This window comes from Medicago sativa, chromosome 1 (assembly GCF_051527215.1).
Source record: "Medicago sativa cultivar Bolivia chromosome 1, Bolivia_mono, whole genome shotgun sequence".
In the NCBI taxonomy this organism is placed as follows: Eukaryota; Viridiplantae; Streptophyta; class Magnoliopsida; order Fabales; family Fabaceae; genus Medicago; species Medicago sativa.
In genome coordinates, this window is record NC_140749.1 from 56,974,052 (window position 1) to 56,995,144 (window position 21,093).

General features: G+C 31.6%; 1 protein-coding gene and 3 pseudogenes across 4 annotated transcripts; all 4 read right to left on the reverse strand.

Annotated features, from left to right (window-relative positions):
* Positions 1–2,018: 2,018 nt before the first annotated feature.
* Positions 2,019–3,008, reverse strand: LOC146955656 (putative CCR4-associated factor 1 homolog 11 pseudogene; annotated as a pseudogene). The gene has a single exon (XR_015017466.1). The product of XR_015017466.1 is annotated as a putative CCR4-associated factor 1 homolog 11 pseudogene (transcript).
* A 3,337-nt stretch (positions 3,009–6,345) lies between these two features.
* LOC146955657 (putative CCR4-associated factor 1 homolog 11 pseudogene) lies at positions 6,346–7,353 on the reverse strand (annotated as a pseudogene). Its single transcript, XR_015017465.1, has one exon. The product of XR_015017465.1 is annotated as a putative CCR4-associated factor 1 homolog 11 pseudogene (transcript).
* A 4,768-nt stretch (positions 7,354–12,121) lies between these two features.
* LOC146955658 (5S ribosomal RNA) lies at positions 12,122–12,240 on the reverse strand (annotated as a pseudogene).
* Positions 12,241–15,959: 3,719 nt separating this feature from the next.
* LOC146955659 (ubiquitin-conjugating enzyme E2 variant 1C) lies at positions 15,960–18,791 on the reverse strand. 2 transcript variants are annotated; one of them, XM_085722467.1, is made up of 4 exons: positions 18,681–18,791; positions 17,393–17,532; positions 16,627–16,752; positions 15,960–16,455 (listed from the first exon to the last, which is right to left on the reverse strand). In XM_085722467.1, exons 1-4 carry the CDS (start codon positions 18,712–18,714, stop codon positions 16,315–16,317), a joined length of 441 nt encoding a protein of 146 aa, XP_085578593.1. In that variant the 5' UTR covers positions 18,715–18,791; the 3' UTR covers positions 15,960–16,314. The 2 variants fall into 2 exon arrangements, with proteins under 2 accessions (XP_085578593.1, XP_085578589.1); XM_085722463.1 differs by having other exon boundaries at positions 16,621–16,752.
* Positions 18,792–21,093: the final 2,302 nt, after the last annotated feature.

The following is a 21,093-nucleotide window of genomic DNA, read 5'->3' on the forward strand; positions in this document are numbered from 1 at the left end:
ACAAAATGTTGCAATTGGACTTACTATAATATGCTCTACACAACAAAATGCAGTCTTCTTCGCAGCCCTACGATGAAGTCATCCCAAAGCTTAGAAACATGTTGCAATTGAAGAGAGCAACTACCATGCTATTGTCTTCCATTATTCAGCTTTAGTATCCCAGAAACTAGAAGTCATCCAAAATCCAAGATACCTTGCGATTGAATGATATTATCCATTCCTGCTCTTTCAATAATGCTGCAGTTATTGCAACTTAAAGATAGAAACAATCACAATACTGAAATACACCTTAAATTGGTGAGTATGATATACTGTAGAAATAAATTTATGAATCAAAGGACATGCATTGGATACACAACACAACAGTTTTTGGGTAAATATCACACCGTGTGCAGAGAAAGCAAATGATTTGTCCACGGTTGTTAATCGATATACCTGCCTTTCTAAGTATGCTTACGTTTTATTATACTAATTGGTACTCTTCAAATAAAGTTGGCTTAGAATATTAAAAAGAACACAATCTACATGAGAATTTCTTCATTTATCTACAAACTATGAAAACACGAGGCTTCAAGAAGAGTGATTGACAGTTATAAAACAAAAAATTGAGCCACAATAAAGATTAAACTGCTGGACATGTAAGAAACAAAGTAACAACTTATTAGTTTATAAGAATAGAAAAATATTGAAACACTTGTAAACCTTTCATCCCAGTTAGCGGCAGAACGCAGTTGTCTTCCTCTCCCTGTGCATACAGTTTTCCCACTTCAAAAAACACTTTCATCTTCCTTTTCATTCTTCTTTTTTTTCTATTATGCTTCCTCCTTTCATGTTCCGCAATCATCCATATTCACTGAGTTTGATGTATACTGTATACAGCATTCCCATGCACTCAGTTTCGAACAATGAAAAATGAATCATGCTCTGTCATTGTCTTTCATCTTCTTTTGTTACAAAGAACAATTCCCGAGTTTGTTGCCATGTTCGCTTCAATGTTTTCAGCTTTGGTTGTCCTGGCTGAAAACATGAGACACTCTTGAATTACGACAAATGATGCTTTGTCAATTTGTTAAGTTTTGCCATTGCTGAGCTTTGTTCATGCTGGCTTGCTCTATCAATTTTTTTTTCCTTCCATCTTCAACCGCTGCAAACATTTTTTTGCTGCGTTCGAAGTGTTCTTTAGCTATCCTAATTTGCAGCTTTCTGAAAATTAAACAAACTGGTGTGTTGCAGTTTTCAAACTTACCGCGAACTTGTACACACTATGAATTTCATCAACAACCTGAATTTGACTACATAGAGACATTCTCACATGTAGTAAGCCTGTAATTATCCGGACAGTTCTCACCCACACCGTAGCACTGATCAGAACTTCAGAAGTAACGGTAAAATCGAAAAGCATTCCCAAACTGAGCCGCAAAAATATCACTTACCAGAATACTATACTCTAACTTGATAGATCGAAAAATCAATAAATGGTTAGTTCAATCCACATTCTACATCAGGGCATTACATAAATATCATCAAGGTTCTAATTCTATCCGTCGTTATTCCACAGAATGTTTTGTTAAATATCATACCATAACAACTATTATGAAATTGTGAAAGATGCAAATCTTTTTTGCCCTGCTATATCTTTCATTCGAGCAAATGATTAACTACTACTTGCCCAGGAGTAAAACTTATTTCCTTAAAAAGGATGAAATTTTGTCTCCTCAATGAAAATTCTATTTTATAAAACGGATCGCAACAATCTATTTACTATTTAGCACCCGAATCCAAATCTGTCTAATTGATTTCAAGCAAAAACGCATCAAGAATTTACCATCTGCATAAGCATTAAAACCAAAATCTAAATCATTCCAACTCATCATCATATTCTAACTGGTACTAGTTTCGCACCACTTATCCTACGTTAGTACATAACACTCAATAGTTTAAAAAACTCAATTCCTAGCAATTACATAATCTTAATCAAAATTCAAAAACATTAGTACCAAAAATTTGCACGGGAGATCGATCAGTTGCAAAGACATATATATATATAATTCACATAATAGATGAAAATCCATCCAATTTCATTAATAACATATAATTTTCACTTTATGTCGAAAATAAACATAACACACAAAACATATTCATCAAACCACATTTTCTAATCCATACAACACACCAGCATACTTCATCAGTTGACCATCATCATTCCCAAAGTAAACTTCCTTGATCTTCCTAAAAGCATGAAGAGTCAGCAAACTATCAGAACCCGCCTCATGAGTCTTCCCAACAACCCGATCCACATTCAGCATCTTCCCAACCCTATCCAAACCACCATACAACCCCTCACAAAACTTTGCCAAATGCTTCACATCATAAACACTCTCCCCAAAGAAAACCCTAACCAGCACCAGAAACTCAGCAAGCTCTTCAGGCAAAGCATATTGAGTCAACGCCTTCACCAAATATCCGAAATCATAACCGCTATGAAATGTCACCCAGCTAACCTCCTCATTACACACAAGTCCGGAACTCATCATCAATTCAGCAAATCTCCTAGAGTCAATCCCAAATTCCTTGTTTTTCTCAAAATCAATCCCCTGACTCTTCAGCAATTCAATAGACTCGTGCGCGTGAATATCACGCTCGAAGTCAAAATCACTGAAATTGAATTCCCAAATCAGAGACTCCTCAGAGTTTCCATTTCTCAATTTCGGAAGATTACCATCAACATCAGATAAAGTCAGACCGACTTGGATGATATTAAGATTATCAACATTCGCCCTGAGGACAGAGTAGTGGGCAGCAGGGGTTCGATGGTAAGATGATAAGTCAGTGATGCCGTCAGGGAGGATGATGACGCCGGGAAACTCGGTGTCCATTGAAATGATCGGATGTGAATCCACGAATGACCGGATGAGTTTGAACTCTGATTCGAGATTGAATGACCACACCGGTCGGATTGAGATTGATGAAGTGGAGGGTTTTGCAAAGAACATATTTTGTGAAAACATTCTTGAAAAATTGCAAGAGAAAAATAAAAGAACTGTAAGATTTAGACAATGAGGCTTACGTTTTATACATAATAATCTAGTCAAAAAAAAAAAAAAGTAAGGAATTAATTTATACACACTTTTTTACATTTGTCGATATCTAAAGAAATATTTAGGAACTAATATATGAAGTGGCACTTTGATATGATTTGATTTTATAAATGTGTGAAAAAGTTTCAAATAATCAATGCAGAGTAATGAATCTCATAAATTATTCTCCCTCTAGTCAATGCAGATATTATCCATAAGGACAAAATGTTTTTTAAAATTTTCTCTTTAATTGTTATTTATATAATATTAAGAAAAGTTCAGTCAAAAGATATATATACTACCTCTATTATAAGCAAAAAATAACTTTTTAGACTCATTGAATAAATGATGTATGTGATATATTCTATAGGCCAAATACATCAGTTATTTAACAGGAGTATATAATATTAATTAAGAATAAATTTATTATTATACAATTCAGTTAAAATATTATTACACTTTGAAAGGGCAGTCCGGTGCACTAATGCTCCCGCATACGCAGGGTTCGGGAAGGGGTCTCACAGCCATACCGTGTTTTTACACAAGAGGTTGTTTCCAGGACTTAAACACGTGGCCTTTTAGTCACGTGATAACAACTTTACCATTGCGCCAAGGCTCCTCCTTAAAATATTATTACACTTTGATATATTTTTTCAAACTACACAATTTGAATCACAATCCACTCCTTTACCAGTCAACGTTTTCCTAAACTTCATCTCTCTCTTTCGCAAGGCTATAACATTGATAGCTACAAAACAGAAAAGCTTTCATAGATCTTATCCTACTGTTATGTAAGCTTCTCACATGTCAGTTATTTTGTTAGTTAATTCAGGCTTTGCATGCTGGTCTCCACCTATCTATAACCAAAAGTACATAACCAGAAATTCTTTAGCTCACTTCTCATTTAATTAATTCTATAAAGGTTGAACAACCTACTTGATTATGGAGAAAAGAAAAAAATTGAAAAAATAAATCAAAACAGACAGGTGAAAGTAAAAATGGTCCAACAGCGAGATAAGATAACTAAATGTTGCAATTGGACTTACCATATATGCTCTACACAACCAAATGCAGTCTTCGTAACCCCACGATGAAGTCATCCCAAAGCTTAGAAACATGTTGCAATTGAATGGAGCTACTACCATGCTACTTTTTTCCATTATTCTGCTTTTGTATCCCAAAAACTAGAAGTCATCCAAGATACATGTTGCAATTGAATGATATAATCCATGGATCAATGGAATTTGATAAACTGTAGAAATAAATTTATGAATCAATGGTCATGCATTGGATACACGACACAACAGTTTTTGGGTAAATATCACACCATGTGCAGAAAAAGCAAATGTTTTTGTCTACTGTTGTTAATTGAAGGTTACCGGGTTGACTATACTTTCCGATATGCCTGCCTTTCTAAGTATGCTTACATTTTAATATACTAATTGGTAATCTTCAAATAAAGCTGGCTTAGAATATTAAAAAGAACATAATCTACATGAGAATTTCTTCATATATCTACAAACAACGAAACTAAAGGCTTCAAAGTAAAAAAATTATCGTTTCATGTATGCATATATCTGTTAGCAAGAAGAGCAATTGAAAGTCAATTATAAAACGAAAACATGAGCCACAATAAACTGCTGGACGTGTAAGGGAAAAAATAACAACTTATTAGTTTATAAGAATAAATAAATATTGAAACACTTGTAAACCTTTCATCTGAGGTAGCAGTAGAACACACTTGTCTTCCTCTTTCCAGTCAATACAAGTTTCCCACTTCAAAAAAAAAAAAAAAAAACTTTCATCTTCCCTTCCATTCTTCTTGTTTACTGATTATGCTTCCTCATTTCATTTGCCGCTATCATCCATGCTGCTTGAGTTAGATAATTTGATCACTCGCTCCTCTTGTATTCTGTCTACATCTATTTGGAACTATCTTATGTTTGTGTATGTACACCGTATACTCATGCAGTCAGTTCCGAGCAATAAAAAATGTATTATGCTCTTCCGTTGTCTATCATCTTCATTTGTTACAAAAAATGTTTCCCTGAGTTCATTGGTATGTTCGCTTCAATGTTTTCAGCTTCTGTTGTCCTTGCTGAATAGATGAGACTTTTGAATCATGAAAAATTATGCTTTGATAATTTGTTTTGTCACAGCTGAGTTTTGTTCACACCGGCGTGCTCTATCCATTTGTTTCCTTCACTCTTCAACAACTAAAACAAGTTTTGCCGAGTTTGCAGAGTTCTTAAACAACAAATTGGTACTTCATCATAGATTTCAAACTTACCGCGAATTCGTAAACGCTAGGATTTCATCAACAACCTGAATTTGACTACATAGAGACATTCTCACATGTAGTAAGCCTGTGATTATCCGAACAGTTCTGACCGTAGCACTGATCAAAACTTCAGAAGTTATTGTAAAATCGAAAACCATTCCCAAACTGAGCCGCAAAAATATCACTTACCAGAATACTATACTCTAACTTGATAGATCGACAAATCATAGATAGTTCATTTCTCATTCTACATTAGGGCATTACATTAAATAGCATACAAGTTCTAATACTATCACTCATTATTCCACACGATGTTTTGTTAAATATCATACCATAACATACAACTTCATTAGGAATTTGTCAAAGATGCGAATCTTTTTTGCCATCCTATATCTTCCATTCAAGCAAATGATTAACTACTAATTGCACGGGAGCAAAATTCATTTCCTTAAAAAGGCTGAAATTTGTCTCCTCCATGAAAATTATATTTTGTAAACAGATACAGAACAATGTGTTCACTATTTAGCACCCAAATCCAAAACTTTCTAATTGATTTCAAGCAAAACGGCATCAAGAACTTACCATTGATCATGGCATGAGCATTAAAAGCAAAACCAAAATCATTCCAATTCATTGTCATATTCTAACCATTTTATAAACAGATACGCAACTATGTATTTACTATTTAGCATCCGAATCCAAAACTTCATAATTGAATTCAAACAAAATGGGCACCAAGAACTAACAATTCATCAGCAATCATGGCATGAGCCCTAAAACCAAAATCTAAACCATTCCCAATTCATTGCCATAATCTAACTAGTAGTGATACATTCACTACTCATCCTACATTAGTTCATAACATACAATAGTTTTAAAAGCTCAATTGCTAACATCTTGATCATCTTAGTCAAATCTCAAAAACATTAATACAAAAAAATACACAGGAGATTGATAAGTTGCAAAGACACATAAATATTATTCACATTATAGGTGAAAATCCATCCGATTTCATTAATAATAACCACAAATGTATATAATTTTCACTTTATGTCAGAAAATAAACATAAGAACAATCTACAACAACAAACATATTCATTAAACCACATTTTCTAATCCATACAACACACCAGCATACTTCATCAATCGATCAACATCATTCCCAAAGTGAACTTCCTTAATCTTCCTAAAAGCATGAAGAGTCAGCAAACTATCAGACCCAGCCTGATGACTCTTCCCAGCAACACGATCCACATTCAGCGTCTTCCCAACTCTATCCAAACCACCATACAACCCTTCACAAAACTTCACCAAATGCTTCACATCATAAACACTCTCCCCAAAGAAAACCCTAACCAGCACCAGAAACTCAGCAAGCTCATCAGGCAAAGCTCTCTGCGTCAACGCCTTCACCAAATATCCGAAATCATATCCGCTATGAAATGTCACCCAGCTAACTTCCTCATTACACACAAGTCCAGAACTCATCATCAATTCAGCAAATTTCCATGAATCAATCCCAAATTCCTTATTCTTCTCGAAATCAATCCCCTGACTCTTCAGCAATTCAATTGACTCGTGCGCGTGATTATCACGCGCAACGTCAAAATCACTGAAATTAAATTCCCAAATTAGAAACTCCTTTTCTAATTTCGGAAGGTTACCCTCGGCATCGGATAAAGTGAGACCAACTTGGATGAGATTAAGACCGTCGACATTCGCCTTGAGGACGGAGTAATGAGTGGCAGGTGTTCGGTGGTAAGATGATAAGTCGGTGATGCCGTCAGGGCGGACGACAACGCCGGGAAATTCGGTGTCCATTGAGATGATCGGATGTGAATCAACGAAAGAGCGGATGAGTTTGAACTCTGATTCGAGATTGAATGACCACACCGGTCGGATTGAGATTGATGGAGCGTAGGGTTTTGCGATGAACATGCTTTGTGTGAACATTCTTGTGAAACTGTAACAAAAATGAAAAAGGAACTGTAAGATTTAGACATGAGAGGTTTACATTTTATAAATAATTTAGTCAAAAAATTAAAAAAGGTGTGTATTTAATTTATTTACACTTTTTTTACATATGTCGATATTTGAAGAGATATTTTAGCGACTCGAGTATGAAGTGGCACTATGATATGATTTGATTTGATTTTTTACATGTGTAAAAAAGTTTCAAATTATCAAAGTAGAGTAATTAATCTCATATAGTATTCTGCTTTGTATCAAAAGAAAATAATTAATAATTTTTTTATGAATGGTTAGTCAAAAAAATTATGAATGGAGAAAATAATTAATAATACTATTTGGCAATTTGACTGATATAATGAAAAGATAAAGGTGTGAATAAAGTTAGCTTAAAGAAAAATGAGATGCATTTGATTTTTTTTTTAAAGGAATAAAGCATTTGATATATCCCTTAAAAAAAACATATAATATATATGAATTAACAACCCCTCAAAGAAGAAAATATGAATTAACAACTTACTTAATAATCTAGTCAAAGTTCTCCCCTTGAAAAAAAATCCAGTCAAAATTATAAACAACTTAACTTTTTGGCAGGGAAAAAAACAACTTACTCTATATGATATTATACTAAATAAACAAAAACATAAAAAAGAAGATAGGCATGAACAAAATTTAGATATATTTTATTAGTTGCTTTATGTATGATTCTTAATATAACTACCCATGATTTTATCAAATACATAATTTTTTTAAAGTTTGTTATAATCATAAAAAATGTATTTTCAATGAAAAATCATACGGAAATACTTAAGAAAATAAGCATAAAGGTGTGAAAAAATAGTGATGAATAAAGCATGGTATCACTCCTTAAAAAAAACATGGTGTCATTGTATAAATGTTTATTCATACAAATAAACAATTCATATTATATCCTTGTGATCCATTATCTGATAGCGTTGTAAAAAAAAAATATAAAAACAAAAAATATTTATTATTTGAGCAATGATATTTAGACACAAAAAGTTGATAGTGTACACTATATAAAAATACATTTAATTCAATTAATGATTTAATTGTAAAGGAGAGAAGAAAATAATGTCAATTTTATATGTCAACATAACATTTTTGTTACTTTTTTTATTGGAAAAATTAAACTTAGGTACTATTACAATGGGGAAGTAATCCTCTAAACTTAAGATTTCACTTCATAGATTAAAGTGAGTAATATAAATTCTTGATTGACACCTTGTGCGGTTGGAAGCACCTTTAAGTATATATATCTTTTTGATTTGTTAAAAAAAATTAATAATTCATATAAAAAATAAAAATTGACAGTACTCTCTAGCCCCTAGAAGAATTAAACGTGTATTTGCAAACAAAAACAAAAAAAGAAAAACACGACAAGCCTCGACACATTTTCCACAAAAGATCTATGTATGTGACCTCGAATGATGAAGTTATGGTTATACTTTCTCTGTTTCAAAATGAATATCGTTTAAGGTTTTTACAAATATATTAAGAAATGCATTAATTAAAAGAAGGTTAAATTGCATTTTTGGTCCCTTAACTATTTAGGTAGTATCGCTTTGGTCCCTTAATTAAAATTCGATTTATTTTGGTTCTTTAACTTCTCTCAGTTACACATTTTGGTCATTTTCGTTAGTTTTAATTCAAAAATGTTAGGTTGACATATAAAATGCCCCTGAGATATTCGGATTTTAAATTCCGAAATGATTTTTCACTGATTCGGATATTATAATCCGAAATATGCTTATTTATAATCATCAATCAGAATCTCTGCAATTTCAGCAGTTTTAAAACTTTGCTTTTAAAAACAACCAAAAAACAATGTAAAAAATGATAAAAACCTGTCAAATAAAATCATAAAAATACCACCAAAAATTTCTAAAAATCAAATAAAACTAATGCAAATTTTATGAGAATATGAAAAATTAAAAAAAGGTCTAAACAATGGAATTTTGAATTTTTCTTGATTTTCTGGGGAAGTTTCGGAGCAATCGGATCAAGTAGCCCGAAAATCGGATTTTTGACTAATAACAACTAACAATGACCCAAAATATAGGAATGGGGGTTAGGAAGCTTAATATTGTTCTTAAAGTGACTATCCATGTTACAAACATGTTCAGAATTTGTGCTGATATAATTCAGATTATATAATCCGAACTGTTTTTCCCTTGAAAAGGGGTGTTTAGAGGGTGTTCGGATTTTATAATCCGAAAAAAATCAAGTAGCTTGCCCTACTTTTTGAGGTTTTCGGATTATAAAATCTGAATTGGTGAAAAAACTCATTTTTCACCCTATAACAAAGGAAAAACTCAGTTCGGATTCTAAAATCCGAAAATCATAGGGGCATTTTTGAAAAATTTACAAGGCACGCGAGAATGATATAGGGTGGGAAAAGTAATAGTCAATTGAATTTTGGAGGCTCGTCAAGGTCAAGGCCCGTTAAGGTTCAAACAAGTACTTACAAATCACTCATCAAATAAATACTCATGTCGATAGCAACTAAAACAACTTACATTAACATAAATTAATATTTTTCAAGCATATAATATTAGCCCAACAAATTGTTAGCTTTTAAAAGGATTTAGTATCAGTGAGAGAAACTTCATCTTCTCTCTAAGTTCTTTTCTCTTTCACTCGTTGAAGATGGTGGTTTTAGGTCATTTTTTTATATCTAAAATCATGGGAGTGGATCCTCTCCGGTGGAAATCTCTCATGTTTTCTGCAGTGGCTCGTCATCCACCTTTAATTACACTCTCTCTCCCTTTTTAATATTACAACACATTATCTCACCTATTTAATGGAGGGCCTGGATTACACATAAGAGAGAAAGCACCAGAGAGACAATCTCCTCCCTAAAATCATCTCTCTGCATCTTTTTTTTCCTCTTTCTTTCATTCTAAATAAGCGATTTCCACATATATCAAGTTTTTTTTTTTGTGATTTAGTCGTCCGAGTGCAACGTTGTGTTATTCGTTGTCTTGCGCGTTGCTGTTTGATTTTACGTCTTATGGAGGTGTTCGTTTGGTTCTTATTGAAAGATCAACTTCAGTCAATCATAGATTCAATCAATGATTTGGGCGTCAACGTTGCAGATCCGGAAGCATGAGTGAGTATTCTGGTGATTTAGATTTTATCATATTATTTGTAGACGTTTTGTCGTTGTATGTTATCAACTTGGGTCCTATGAGTTTGTTCGCAGATTCACTCTTTATATTTTTAACGATGTTGACCATGTTATTATATCTGATGTATTCTATCAATTTGAATGAATAAATATCATTTTGCTTTTGTTAAATAAAAGGATTTAAAACCATAGTTATACTATTTGGAAAAACAAAATCATGGTTATAAGTTTGAGTTTCGCTACTTCTCTGGAAAAAAAAAAAAACTAATTTGATTTTCGCTATTACGTTTTTATGTAGGAGGATGGAAGAAAGGAAATCCCGCTGCTGCGTTTTTGGGAAGAAAACAAAAAATCAAGGTTAGTATTCTATATTTTTCAATAATTTATTTATTTTTTGAATAAATGTTTTAATATTATTTACAGCTTCCAAAAAAAAAAATACAGAATAGTAAAGTTAAATAATATTTGCCTTTTTTTTGTCAATTTTTTTTTTCTTTCTCTTTTCCTCAAAATTATTTTGCCACCTTGCATGCGTTTTATACTTTGAAACTTTAGTATTTATTTATTCTTTCAAAATTAAATAATATAATAACTTTAAAACACATATACCCCCGTGCCCCCGGAAAAAAAAACTTTAAAAACTGAGAAAAGGTTCCATGCAATTTTTTTTTTTTTTTTGAAGAAAAAAGGTTCCATACAATTATAAAGTAGAACTCTTAACAATGAGTTGATACCTCTTACAATAATATTATCATATTAATTTACTCTTTTTTAAACGAAAATGTTGGTACTATTTATTTTTTATGTCGGAGGTGGAGGTCAATCCCTTGAGCTCCTTTTTTTTTCTTCTAGAAAATTCCTTGAGAGTGCCTTTCATATTAATTTACTTAATATTGATTATAAATATTTTCAATTAAAGAAATTAATAAAAGTAAATAAATCTTATATAAAATAATTAAATAAATCATTGAAAATAAAAGTGTGTTGACTTAATTAAATAATTTTACTTTTTTAATATATATTATTCACAATAAATTACAATTCAATTAATCAAATTCATCATATATGAAAATTAATATATAAATTAATTAAGAAATTTAAATTTTAAACTACCATATTAGTCAAATTTTTAAATATATTAATTGATTTAAAATATAAAAAAATATTTCATCTTTTTTAATTAAGTTTGTCAAATGTCCTATTTTAATTAAATTTACCAAATATCATATTTGTATTATTAATCAATTAAAAATATAATAAAATATTTAATATTAATAACAAAATATTTAATTTACTATTTGAGAGTAAAATTAATGAAATTATTAATTTAAGAAAATTTTTAGAATTTTGAATTTATAAAGTAATTGAAATTATTAAAATAATTTACATAATACCTATTGTATTCAATGAATATTATTATTTGTGTTATAATTTGTTTTGAATATTTTCTATATTTGATTAATTTCAAATATATAAAATAATTCTTAAATTTCATCAATTTTTTGTTTGACTCAAAATACCTAATTTGAAATGGTTTATTTGTTTAATAAAAAATTGCTTGGCTTATTTTTATGTTTCCAATTAAAAAATTATAATCAATATTGACTAAATTAGTCTTGAAATGTTTTTTTAGGGATTTTCAATGAGGTGCAACACAAGGATTTCCCACGAGATCACCCATCCTAATATTACTTTCACCCAAGCACGCTTAGTTGCGGAGTTCTGATAGGATCCGGTGCATTAGTGCTGGTATGCTCGCACCTATTAGTCTTGAAATGTTAAATACCCAAAATATGCTTCAATTTAACTTAAATTGCTTGGCTTTATTTTTCACTTCTCTGTGGACTCTCATGTGACCACTCAAGGCATTAGCCCTTGTAAAAGTTAGGTTACAAAACTTACATGCATGAATATCCCTATGATCCATAGAGAAAAAGCAAAATGTGTGTGCTTGGGGTCTAGGTGAAAAAACTTGATTTTTTCTCCCCTAAGAACTGTAACTTGATAACTCACTAGGCACAAACAAACAAAATTTATAGAATTTTGAATTCATAAAGTAATAGAAATTATTAAATTAATTTCTATAATGATACCTATTAGATTCAATGAATATTGTTATTTGTGTTATAATTTATTTTAAATATTTTCTATATATGATTAATTTCAAATATATAATATAATTATTAAATTTCATTAATTATTTGTTTGACTCAAAAGACCTAATTTCAAATGGTTTATTTGTTTAATAAAAAATTGATTGGCTCGTTTTTTTTTCTTTCCAATTAAAAAATTATAATCGATTAAATATTTTAATTAAAAATGTAGTCAAAGGAACATGTTGACTTTCTTTACTAAGTTTTAATTAATTATTTTAATTTAATTTAAATATAATAAATTATATATTTTGTTTGACTCAAAATATTTAATTTATTATATTTAAATTAAATTAAAATGTTTAATTATAACTTATTAATATAAATTAGAAGAAAAATATTTATATTTAAAATATTTAATTTATTATATTTAAATTAAATTAAAATGTTTAATTATAACTTATTAATATAAATTAGCAGAAAAATATTTATATTTAAAATATTTAATTTATTATATTTAAATTAAATTAAAATATTTAATTAAAACTTAGTAAAGAAAGTCAACATGTTCCTTTGACTACATTTTTAATTAAAATATTTAATTGATTATAATTTTTTAATTGGAAAGTAAAAAATGAGCCAATAAATTTTTTATTAAACAAATAAACCATTTGAAATTAGGTATTTTGAGTCAAACAAATAATTAATGAAATTTAATAATTATATTATATATTTGAAATTAATCAAATATAGAAAATATTTAAAATAAATTATAACACAAATAACCATATTCATTGAATCTAATAGGTATCATTATAGAAATTAATTTAATAATTTCTATTACTTTATGAATTCAAAATTCTATAAATTCTGTTAGTTTGTGCCTAGTGAGTTATCTAGTTACAGTTCTTAGGGGAGAAAAAATCAAATTTTTTCACCTAGACCCCAAGCACACACATTTTGCTTTTTGCTCCATGGATCATAGGGAAATTCATGCTTGTAAGTTTTGCAACCTGACTTTTTCAAGAGTGAATGCCTTGAATGGTCACATGAGAGTCCACAGGGAGGAGAAAAATAAGGCCATGAAAGAAATGATCACTACTCTCAACCAACATGAGGCGAAGAACCAAAAAGTCACCAATCCAAGTCCAAGTCAAGGAGGAGAAGAAATTGATTTGGAACTAAGACTTGGTCCAACCAAGGCTACTCCTAGCACTAAGTTGGACCTAGACCTCAAGTTATAAGTCTATGAAGAATGTTGTTCGCACATAGTGTTTGGCTAAAAAACACCAGTATTTTATCAATATAACGCCATCGGGAGTTAACTGCCGATGAATTTTTAATCGGCGGCAGTTAACTGCCGACGGGATTTTTTGTCTTTTACTTGTGTTTTTCAGCCAAAACACATGTGTCAACAGCAATCTTCTAAGTTTATTTTATTTTTGTTGAAATGGTCTCGAGTTTTTAAATTATGCAATAAATTATGGATGTGTTCTTCAAAAAAAAATTATGGATGTGTTTACTGTTTTTTTTAATTATGTCTTCAGTTGGATAATATGTGTGTCGTATTTTGAGTATGATAATGTGTGTCGTATTTTGTTTCTCAAAAAAATGTCACTCTTCTAATATTTTTGTTGAAACCCACTATTTTCTTTTGATGGAATTCAAATTTCCTGCGATAGGGATTCCATTGATACATTAATGGGTGAATGAGTGGTATCATGGTATGCCTGCAGCGAATCTAATTCATCTTATGAGTGTCGATCTCAACTCATATAAAAAATGTTTGTTCCACCTTTTATCGGGCACATCTCGGGTTTAATATATCTACTGCAAACGTTTTTTTTTTTTACGAAGGTAAATTAATCCACCAAAATTAATATCGACTATATTAGCATCGTTTTTAAATTTGAAGCATTAACTGGTTTCGAAAGGGTTGTGTAGTTAAGAAGATGGTTATTATTACTACAGATTTAAAAGAGATAAATAAGCCTCTTTAAATTGTTTGAATATTTAAAGAGATTAATTTTTATGAGCCAGACCACCAGAGGGGAATTAAACAAAAGCTTGTATTTGAATGTTTTTGTACAATTTCTGTGAAGCTATGTAATAAAATTTGCATATCATCAATTGAGAAAAGACTGATGTGAGATGAATTATAACATTTATATTTCCTTTTTACCCTTGTTTTTTTAACCCTCGTTCACAAGAAAATAAATCACGGCAATTGATTGAAATATAAGTCTGTAATGAAGAATTTTTACGTCCAAAAATCGCAGCAATTTTTTTTAAAAAATAATTCGTCTTTGTGTGTAGTTCATTAATCATTTGAGTTCAATCACTAAGTTTTCTTACCGTTATGTAAATTGCACAAATATAATATATTGAAATGGTTAATTTCGATTCATTTATTCTAACTTGTCCAATGCCTTAATTTTTTGGCTAGCTCATTTTAATTAAGCGTTTTGACCTTCGGTATGTGCCCGAATGTGTATAAACACGATATAGGTCTTTTTAACTCTTATTTTAGGGTCCGTTTAGATTGACTTTTTTTTTGGCTTATACAAAACAACTTATGCAGATAAGTTTTTATGAAAAAATTGTTTATGAAGATACAATTTTCATTACCGACAACTTACGAAGGAACATAAAGTCTACTATTTTGCTTTAGCTATTTTTAATAAGCTCAAAAATAAGTCAATCCAAACAGGGCCTAATACTCAATTAAAAATAAATTAACACGTAAGTTCTTTGTGAAGGTTTACTGATGTGCATCGCAACTTGTCCAACTTTTTTATTTGAAAATAAATAAACACATGAGGTTCTTTGAGGGTGTTTACAGATCTGCGTCTCAGCTTGTCCAACTTCCAACTTCTGCAACTTAAACTTCAAAAGCTTCATACCTTAATTGATCTCCAATCAACTAAATGATAACATATTCTCTTCATGTTTTATCTTAGTTTGTGGATGTAGTACCATCTTTACTTTCAATATATGCTAATTTTGCTGTTACAAAAATAAATAAATAAACCTATAATTCTACAGACATTTGTACTCTTGCAACATAAATAAAAGATTCAGATTATTCTAATAAATCAAGTAATGAAATAGGCATGGTCAAAAACTGCGGTTAATTTCACTAATAGCACAAGGGATTTTGCCATAATGGCAATCTCACTGGTGAAAATCATACATTCTGTTCTGATGACAATCCCTGCAGTCAAGCAAATCAGCACTATTTCCACATGTCCATATTCAACAAATCAGTCACAACCATCCAATTTTTACCAACGAATAAGACACCCCTTAAATCACTTAAAGCTGTAGGTGTAGGGAATCCAAATCCGCAATAAACAAGCCCCAAAATCAATTGTGCAAACATAAAGACGAACATAAAAATTGATACTTCAAATTTTCCATTTAGCTCCAGCATACTTACAAGGCAGAAGAAAGTAAAGCAAAAGGAATCAATACTAAAATTGAAAATACCATTGTATGTAATCTGAAGGAAAAATACTACTTAAAAGAGTTGTTTTCAATATTTGACACACATAAATTCATCAAACAGCATCCCTTCAGCACAGTTGACAAAGTAAGACAACAAAACAACTCTGAAGCCATAGAGATGGAAATAGGAGCATTCCCCAACATGTTCTTGAATTCAGAAGGATCCACAAAGCATTACACATTATATATTGCATACTGCAAATGCAATATGATCCAACAACTATACGATCTTGGATGCTAAAAGTAAGTTCCTTCTGGAGGCTGGACAAGCTTCCGGTTATGAGGGGCTGCCATTTCTTTCTTCAGCTGGGTCAGTATATCCTCCATGCTGTACTCTCTTTGCCAATTTGCAAGAAGCCCAAATTTCTTTGGTTCAACCTGTTTCATATAAATCTTGATTACATCTCTGATAACAATGGATTCAAGGTTATTACCAAAAAGCAGAGAGATTGTGTTAGCACAGTTTGCAACTTCATATACACATCAACAGCATGAACAAAAAAATATTTAGATGATGATATGAAAGCATGTGGAAATTGTAACTGATACCACTCCAGTTTCATGGTTAACACAAGTCATATTGATTCGTGAATGAAACCGAACACTTGGCGGCTTTTCTGGGTAATCTTTGTCACAAAACAGCTTCAATTGATATATTCTGCCTTCATGTACAGTCTGAAAGTAAGAGATAAAAGAAAACATTATATGACCTGAAAACCACCTGTTAAGTACGCACAAAATGAAAGTAGATACAACAGACATAAAAATCAATTCTGTCCGAACTTTCAGATTTCCAGATACACCAATATTTCATATTTCTTTACTGTGCTGCATTAATGAAGCAATGAAAAGACCCGCCAGAACATAGGAAGGGCATATGTATTGTATATTAAAAAAAAACCAATAAGTAAGAAGTGTTCATGTGCTTGCTGCAGAATTGTAATCAAACTTTCAATTATGATATTATGCTTGCTGCATTTGTTGAATGATTGCCAGTGTTCATGTGCAAATACAGAAGTATAAGCTCACAAGCAACTAAACACAGGACTAAATCAGAACAAGAACTCAAAAAACATGCCGGTGTAAACACTTCGCATAAACTACAATTTTCAAGGAAATATGCTGTAACATATGTTCTGTTGCTTCAAGCTGGAAGTAAGAACTTGAGAATATCCAACTTCCACATAAACTGGTTCTATCAAATTAGGCAAATTGATGCATTTGAATTTACTTGTTCAAAGTTCAAACGCAATAAAAAATCTGATATTACGAACACCTAACAATGGATGCAGAGAAGTTACAGAGAAATACTTACATTATGGGGGCCAATGATGGTGCCAGTCCAAGAGCGCATGTAAATGTCATCACCATCATCCATTCCATAGCTAACAGTGCCATCGCCAATACCTTTTTCACCTCGTTCAAGCTCCTCCAGCAATCTGAAGTTCCTTGGAACTACATTGAAGCGCACACACTTAAACTTTGAAACAAACTAAATATAACAATCTTTATCTTTAATTAGCACAAAATCATACTACAAATTTAAGTATGGGAGTAGTAACTATGCATTGTACATACATGCATGTCAGTAATGACTACAAAAGAAATATAACCCTTTCTCCATGTTTTAACCACACCCAATTCGAAATCCTAAAACTCAAGGGCCGGAACAAGTGCACTCGTACTTCAATAAGTTCTTCAAACGTTTAAAAATTCTTATTCAAGTATTACAAAGACATAATTAACTCATACAACAGTTAGAACCCTTTACATTCACAAGACATCAAGAATGGAATTTTCAAATATGTACTGCCTCAGGATAAACACATGATGTGTACAAAATATTAGCCGGAAACAAGAACAACCAGAATTATAATTCAATTACAGAAAACTTGCACAAAGGCATGAAGATCAATCCCACCATTTTACCATTTTTCTTTTCAAAGTATCATTTCAAAGCCTCATCACACTTATCTCGTAGCCGGAAACTCTGAAGTACGGATACTTCAAATTAATGATCCGTCAAAGTGTCTGACACGCATCTGAATCCGAATCCTAACACCAACTACACCGACACATGCAGTAACATTCATTGATTTCTATTTCTTTAAATTATATCGATGTCAATGTGTTGTATAATTACTTCATAGCTTAAACTTCATACAGAAACATCAAAATCACCTCAACAAGAAACTACTAAAATCAGTCTCACTAAACAAAAACAGCAATGAAATATAACACAATTCACAAGCACATAAAAATCCAAAATGATCGAACATTTCAATTAATGTAATTATGATAAAAAAAAATAAAAATTCAAGACAATTATGACAGTAATCTCATCAACCGAACAAAATTCACAGCTCGAAGCTTCAATCACCGATCCAAAATTCCATCGGTAAAAAAAAAACAAAAAAAAACCCAAAATTAACAATAATTACATAAATTAAAAAAAAAAAAAAAAACTACATCGATGATTTTAGGTCAACGGAAAGAATCGCGTATCAAAATCAACAGAGCAAGAAAAGAAGATTGAAACAAAAAAAGTAAAAAGCATAATTGAGTAAAAAAGAAAACGGCGATGAGTTTGACATGTAACTAACCGACGACACTGGATCCGGCTGAGCCAAGCGTCATGGATGAATTTTGTTGAAGTGAGTGTTGTGGATCTGATCGGAGAATCTGTGACTGAGAAGAAAAGAAGAACGCGAATTGTGGAGAATAAACAAAGAAGGGATTGAAATAGAAAAAGAAAATGGAGTGCTGATCGGGTTAAGATTTTCTTGAAATTTGGAATGGTCCTTTGTACTTTTCTTTATGGACCGGACCTATTAGCCCGTTTTGTTTTAGGCCCACTATTTTGGAAAAATATACATTCTCACCCCAACATGATGATGTCACATGTGCACATTTTTATGAATAGTATCATGTACATGGAACTGAAAAGATTAATTGTTTGAGTTATGTAGGATTATGATGAATGATAAAGCTCTATTTAAGGATTTAACATTGATGTAATAAATAAAATCAACGGGACACAACACTTGTAACTCCATCTAAAATCCAGCTAAAGGGATGATGAACCAGTCTTACTCTACCATGGACTTAAGACACAGAAGACCAGGACAAACCCCCAAGACCCCACTCAAACAAGACCTATCAAGGCCCCCACACAATGGGAAAATCGACTCCTACATGGGATAGGTATCACTACCCACTGATAATAGGAACAAGGGGACTAAGGGTGGCTCCTAAAAAACCAGTACCACAAGAAACTGGATTTGTCAACCAATTGCTCTTCATCTGAAGTCTTATTAGAAAAATACAAGATCATTATGGGTTATCCAGATGGACCAGCCAATACTATGTCAGATCAACAAAAGATCCTGCTTAATATTACCCCCGACTAGGACAAAAAACATCTCAAAAAGACACATTGGACCCCTAAACAGCACCAACTCTCAACCTAGCCAACGAAAATTCTTATACCAAACCTCAAAATCCATCCATATGTATCATAAAGATTATTAACATACCTTTTCGACACCACGTAGAAAGCACAACGAGATCCTATTGGATCGGAAAAATCTATGCCTTAACAAATTAGCTCTAGTTGGAATCCTATTAAGAAGAAGCAACCAAGAGAACACCTAAAATTTTTGGGGGGGGGGGGCTCTTCCAAACCAAAGGAAAAATATGTGACAACTTAGACACCTTGTCGGTGGCCCCTAGAGACCGGCATCCCATCAAGTGAAGCCTTCCAAGATCAGGAGTTGGAACCCAGTAAAATGGGATGCATGCTCCCAAACAAACAAACGACACCTCCATCTAAACTTCTACACCTACACACCATCAACCGCAAGCATCCAACGCACCAAACAAACACAGAACGCTGGACCAAGATCATGAATAACATAGAGACCATTGCTTGGAGGGTAACATCGCTAACCAGACATCTTCTTAGAAAGAAATCAAGAGGAAAACCCTCACCACACCATCAACAAACCAATTTGAGAGGAGATTCATTCACCCATCTATATAATGTTTTAACATGCGTGTAAAAAATCATTCGATACTTTAAGTTTAAGTATATTTAAACAAAGAAGAGAGATATTTTGACTCCAAGGACAAGTCTATAAACTTACTCCAAATTTTGACCTTCAATTCCAATATCAATTAATGGATAGGATTGAACAAGAACAGCAACAACAACAACAATAATAGTTAGGATGAGGTTTAATTCTTTTCTCCACTTAAAAACAATGCAAACTCACGATCATCATTATCGACTCAACCTCTTCTTCATTCCATGATTTGAAATCAATTTTCAAATCATGGTTATCTTTAGAGTGTCTCAAAATTTTATTCTATATAAGTGGTTTTTCAAACTTCCATAAATCTCAAAAAGTACTTCTTTCGTCAATTTTTGTTTAGATTCCAATAGTTTCATTCTTCTTCTTTTCGGTATAATTATTGAGGCAATAGATTATGGAATTCATAATATGAACGAGTTATGCATATATCGTACATATGAAAGAAAGATTTGAAACTGTTTTGTGATAAAGAATTGAAATAACCAAGATGCTCGCAAGGGTATGCAAATTTGTGGAGTGTGTTTAGAGGAAGGAAGGGTAAAAGTGGTGCATCTTAAATAAATTTTAAAGCGTTAGATTAAAAATAATTAAGGACTTAGATTTGGAATAAATCTATAGACTTACACTTCAGTCAATATATCTCTCCCCTTAAACAAAATTTAACAAATACTAAAATCATCTGCTGATTTTTTTTATTTTATTTTTTATAAAAATCAATACTTGTAACTTTTTTATGGGAATTAAAAACGAAATTTATCCTATTTATTTGAATTAATGGTTAAACACTTATGCAACACCAAGTAAACGAAACGCTGACTGTCCAAAATAAAAAAATAAAAAAAAAAAAAAGGAAAAAACGAAACGCCGCAGTGTACTTCACCTCCAAGTTACAAAAGCAACATTCCTTCTCAGTTAAGTTCTC

Excerpts from the sequence above, each read along its gene's own strand:
- LOC146955659 (XM_085722463.1), bottom strand. The coding sequence starts at position 18,714 with ATGACGCTTGGCTCAGCCGGATCCAGTGTCGTCG. Across the intron at positions 17,533-18,680 it reads AGCCGGATCCAGTGTCGTCG|TTCCAAGGAACTTCAGATTG; the intron begins GTTAGTTACATG and ends GCTTCAATGTAG. Across the intron at positions 16,456-16,620 it reads ATGAAACTGGAGTGGTATCA|GTTGAACCAAAGAAATTTGG; the intron begins GTTACAATTTCC and ends TATATGAAACAG.